The following is a 5170-nucleotide window of genomic DNA, read 5'->3' as shown; positions in this document are numbered from 1 at the left end:
ATCCCTCCTCAGGGCCAAAGAACACAAGGAGCTCTTTTGCATTTCTGGAGGGACTCTTTCAGCCACAAAGGATTAAATCTGCAGCAGAAGGACCCAGAGAGGGGAAGGGACTTCTTCAGTCCACTTGTTTCCCCACTAAAACACCCTCCATATTGTGACCCTCACCCTAAGGGATGAGACACGACGTCTGAATAGAAATACCACTGGGGAGAAAAGAGCGAAGAAGCCCCTTCCCCTCACTAAACTGCAGCTTCCCTGGCTGCATTTTGGGCAAGGGGAAAAAACAACAACAACTTCAGAGAGAAAAAACCCAGCATGCCTCTGTATCCCAGCTACTCTTTCTTCCCCTTAGAACCAGGAAATGCTGAACACCCCCTAGCTCAATTCAGGATCGGTGGGTTGTCTTATCAGCATTTCCAGGAAGCCTTTCTTTGTAGGTGGGACACCCCTGATCTCTTTTCAGAGACTCTTCCTGGCTTGCAGTGCTGGTGCACGCACACAAATGGGGCCTGGACACAGATTCACCCCACAGCAGAGAGCGTCTTCGGATGTCAACTGATTCTGCCTCAAAATAAAACAACAGAGATCAAAAACGATAATAAAAGGTTCTAGAACTAGGATGAACAAGCAGGGGTAGACTGCCCACCAGGTGGCCCTAGGTGTTTGCAGGGAGCCCCAGGGGCACTAAGAGAGCAGAGTTCTGTGGCAACCCCAGCCCAGGTATAACTCTGCTTGGAACTGCAATGTTCAGTGTACCTTTGGGGGTTGATCTGCTGAATGCTGACCTTCTGTGAAGGAATGTCCAAATTGGAAGGGGCGAGGCGGTCACGTGGGTTGGTTTTTCTGCTATTTGGACTTCCTTCCCTCCCCCAATACTAGTTCCAGAATCTCTTCACTCCCCAGCCAGGGTGACACTTACGAGCAGGTCTTGGCTTTCCTTCTCCACATCTTCTCTATATGCCACAATTCTTTCTCTCTTTTTCTTCAGACTCTCCACACAGCTGCAGAAGTGATCCTGGGGGGGGGGGGGAACCAAAACAGATTTTTTCCCCCCATTTAAGAAGTTTACTATAAAACATACAAGAAACAAAACTGTCATTAAGGGCCAGACTAGATATAACTGCCCCATGTCCGTAACAGGAACTTCAACAACATTTCTCCAAAGCTAAACACAGCGACCTTTCTCATGGGAAGGGTGCCCCACTTCAATGCAGAAATATTCCCAGTGGCCACACTGCTTCCTCTGGGGAGACTGACTCCACGCTTTGCCCACCGTTCTACCCCGGCCACAGGACAGGTTTTTTTACATTTACATTTACATTAACAAAATATTATACATAGTATATCACTATGCCGTGTTAACACAGCAGAAATATACCCTGTAGTGACAATTCTTTAGAAAACAGTTAAAAGCTCACTGGACGACACACACAGAGACAGGCACCAAACCCACAGTAACTGAAATTGGGAAAGCAGTGTGTGCATGTGTGGGTGTGTGTTAAAACTGGGAGTCAGGCAGCTGCCCCCTCCTAGCTCAGCCCTGCCATAGGTTGGTCAGATGTTCACACAGCCAGAGAGGAAGGGAGTCCATCTCCCCATCACCCCACTTTAGCCTCAGCAGGGGGGCAAGGAGGCAATGCCCAAGGGAGCCACCTAGCCGGGAAGGAGGCAGCAGAGAGACCAAGAAGACGAAGGGGAGGATCCAGGGCTCTTCCTCACCATCCTCCACACTGTTGACTTCCTACCTTGTACTCTTCGGAGGCCTCCTCGAGAGGAAGGGTTTCATGATCTTTGTGCTCCTTGGATCGGTCACAGACCACACAGATGAGGACTTCATCGTCCTTGCAGAAGAGCTTCAGCGACTCCTGGTGCTTCTGGCAAACTCCCTCTTTTCCGGCTGTCACCACTACCTGATGTGTGAGAGAGCTGTAGGAGGGGTACTGAAGAAAAAGAGAGTTGTGAGGGAAAGGAGGGAGAGGGAAGCCATGTGGGTTCTGGGGCAGAGACCAGGGAAGCCTCAAGAGAGCTGCGGCTGTACCAAGAGCCCCAAGAGGAGCACCAGCCAGCACCACAGACAGCCACCCCAAGCCACAGCAGACAGAGAGGGAGAGACTCGGAGAAGGCCTCAGAGAGACAGGAAAAGACGCTCATTGCCTCTTTGGTTCCCACTTTCAGTTGTGAGGCCTACATTTTATGCGTGTGTCCTGCTCTGATGCCCCTCCCGTCCACTTTGGATTAAACCCTACTTGTATTTTAAGTTCTACCTGTAAATGGTTGCCAGTGACTGGAGTGTCTGGGAACTGTTTTTAAATTGTTTTCTTTCTTTCCTCGATTTATATCCTGCCCTTCCCACAGGATAGGCTTTCGTTCATTGACTTTCAAAAAGAATCGGAGGCTTACTCAAAACTGCTTAGGGTGCCTACTAGCCATCCTCCCTCTTAGGACCCCCCCCCCTTCATCAACAAACTCAAGTCCCATAATGTCTTCCCTCCGCTGGGGTTGGTGGGGGAAACTGGGGTTACACAAGTTGTGATTAAGCCTCCCACTCTTTTGAAAGTCAGTGAACGAATCACAACTCGCAGTCCCAGGTCAACCACATCCTCCCTGCACCTGCTTTAAGCTGCCTTTGCAGTGTGCCAGTGGAGCCCCCAAACACCACCTCTATTCCTTTTTTTTTTCAGTGCACATTCCTGGGGGGCTATGATGACAAACCTCCAAAAGTGGATCCAAATCTGTAAGGCAGTGAAGCTGGACCTGCATGAACACGATGGACCCCAATAGGTTTTTAAGATACCTTTCAGATTAAACTCCAAACCAGAATGTCCACCCTCTCACAAAAAACATCTCCTCCTAGGCGGCCCTCCAGACAACACCATGAACATCACCAACACATGACAATTCTGATACTGGCACAACAAGCTGATAATCATTCTGATGTGAGTTGAGTTTGAATTGATCTGCCCTCCTTGGATCTTAATTCTTCCACATTTAATAATCATAAGAACAGTAATAGTAGTTAGTAGTAAAATGAGACATTCCTTCACATCCTGAATCCACAGTACACAGATACTGGCACAACAAGCTGATAATCATTCTGATGTGAGTTGAGTTTGAATTGATCTGCCCTCCTTGGATCTTAATTCTTCCACATTTAATAATAATAAGAACAGTAATAGTAGTTAGTAGTAGTACACTGGTCACCTGTGGGTTCCTTGTGGTTTCACCTGAAACCCCTTAACTCCCCTCTCTAATTTCTCTGTTTTAAGGACTTCTGCGTTCAGCCTGGGCCTGAGAACACGTTTAGGGCCCTGACTCTGAGACTTGGCACAAAGTTAGCCCTGACCCAGCCAGCAGCGCCAGTTGTGTAGTGTTTGGTTATTGGGAACAACACGCATACTCCTCTCGCCTTCTGCTCCTCCCTTCCTATTCCCAATGATAGATCCACAGTACTAGAAGCCCCTCTTCATTACAGACCCACATTTGGGGGGCTGGGCAGAGGCCTCCTTGGGTAGTGAAACCTCTTGGACTGGCCACGTAGCTCCATCTCAGTATAGGAGGGCCAAGGGGATGGCTACTGAAAATAATGGAAAGGTCTCACCCTAAGTGGGGAGAAATGGGATTCTATGGCACATGATTCTCGGCCTGTTAGTGAAAGGCCAGGGGGGGGCACTGTTACGGAGTGGGCTGCCAGCAAAGGGCGATCTCCTGGTGGGATGGGTTGAGGAAGAGAAGCCATCCCCCACAATCACGATGAAACCCTCCTCCTCAAACACCTACTTTTGATCCCTTTATTACTAGCTGCTGCTTTGCAAGCCACTTTCTGGCCCATGGGGGGGGGGAGCGGTGGAGAGAGGAAATAATATATTATATATTGTATTCAATGTCACATGATATTAAAAGTTACAACCCTAAGCTTGAGAGATCTTTGCCCCAAAGTGAAGTTTTGAGCAGGGCGCCAGAAAGCCTCCCTCCAGAGATTTCTCACCTTGTTGTCTTGGAGAGCCTCCTCGAGAGGAACCACCTCGTGATCCCTGTGCTCCTTGGATACCCCGCAGACCGTGCAGACGGGGACTTCGTCCTCCTTGCAGAAGAACTTCAGGGGCTCCTGGTGCTTCTCGCAGAGTCCCCCCTTCTCTTCCGAAGGACGGAGCTTCTTAATGATCTCCACAAAGTTGGCCAGCTGCCGGTTCGGCCAGAATTTCCTCTTCGGGGCTCTTCCCCTGCACTGGGGGCAGGAAGGCTCGGTCCCGGACTCCTCCCACCTCCGGGTCAGGCAGGCTTGGCAGAAGTTGTGGCCGCACTCGGTGAGGGTCACCGGGTCGCTGAAGAACTCCAGGCAGATGGAGCAAGAGGCTTCCTGGCACAGCTCCTGCACGGGGTCCTCCGCCGCCATGGCCGCCTCGCTTTCTAAGGCAGCGGAGGGGGCGTTTCCCTGCTTGCCAAAATGACACTCTCTGCCGGCGCCCAATCAACGGCCCGGGAAGGAAAGAGCCGCCAGAAGAACAAAACCCCTTGAAAAGAGGAAGAGGAAGCCGACCTTGGGACGGAAACGGCTCTTTTGCATCCCTTTGGCCGGCCTTTGCAGGCGCCGCGGAGGGGGAGACCCTTACCGCGGTACTCCAGGGGATTGGCCTCCTGGGACTTAGGAGAGGCTCCCCTGCTGGGCTTCAGGGGCTGCCGTCAGAGCTTTCCAACAGCTCCCCCCCCCCCAAAAAAAAAGCATCCTGGGAAGGCTTCCCCAAAGACAAGAAAAGCGCTCCGGGGAAATTGGAAGGAATGGGCGGGGCGCAGCAGAACACGTTTCCCGAGGGGACTGACCCCATTCATCTGCTTCTTCCCCATACAACATCCGGTGTCTCATCTCCCCCCCACACCCCTCTTACCTGCGGAAGGGGGGGAGGGGGAGGGCAGAAACGCTCCAATTTCCGCTAGTGAGCGGGCTCAAAGCAAGTAAAGAAGGTCGAATCCTTCGGATGCGATCCCGCGGCTCTGCCTTACCCCTTCACGCTTTCCCACGACAGCGACACGCGTCCTTGTTCCCTGCAAACCCAGATCTGGATGCCGATTCCGGATCCGCAAGGGAGGGCAGAATAGCCTGAGCCACTGCAGACACCGAGAAGGGGAGTCACATTTCTGAAGGCCCCCCCCCCCGCGTTAAAGGAAAGTCCAC

The 5170-nt window shown here is 51.6% G+C and overlaps 1 protein-coding gene across 1 annotated transcript in view; it reads right to left on the bottom strand.

The window, feature by feature from the left end:
• The window catches only part of LOC107115748 (tripartite motif-containing protein 7-like), a gene marked incomplete at its 3' end in the record, with an annotated part of 5525 nt that extends 1115 nt beyond the window's left edge, over positions 1-4410 (bottom strand). The window contains exons 1-3 of the mRNA XM_015417511.1: positions 3986-4410; positions 1746-1940; positions 920-1015 (exon numbers count right to left, since the gene is read on the bottom strand). Coding sequence (XP_015272997.1) covers positions 920-1015; positions 1746-1940; positions 3986-4393 — 699 coding nt within the window. The remainder of the gene's footprint in view (positions 1-919; positions 1016-1745; positions 1941-3985) is intronic.
• Positions 4411-5170: the final 760 nt, after the last annotated feature.

This window comes from Gekko japonicus, unplaced genomic scaffold (assembly GCF_001447785.1).
Source record: "Gekko japonicus isolate JY-2015 unplaced genomic scaffold, Gekko_japonicus_V1.1 scaffold4089, whole genome shotgun sequence".
In the NCBI taxonomy this organism is placed as follows: Eukaryota; Metazoa; Chordata; class Lepidosauria; order Squamata; family Gekkonidae; genus Gekko; species Gekko japonicus.
The sequence above is the reverse complement of the archived record's forward strand: the minus strand, read 5'-3'. Positions and strand labels throughout refer to the sequence as shown.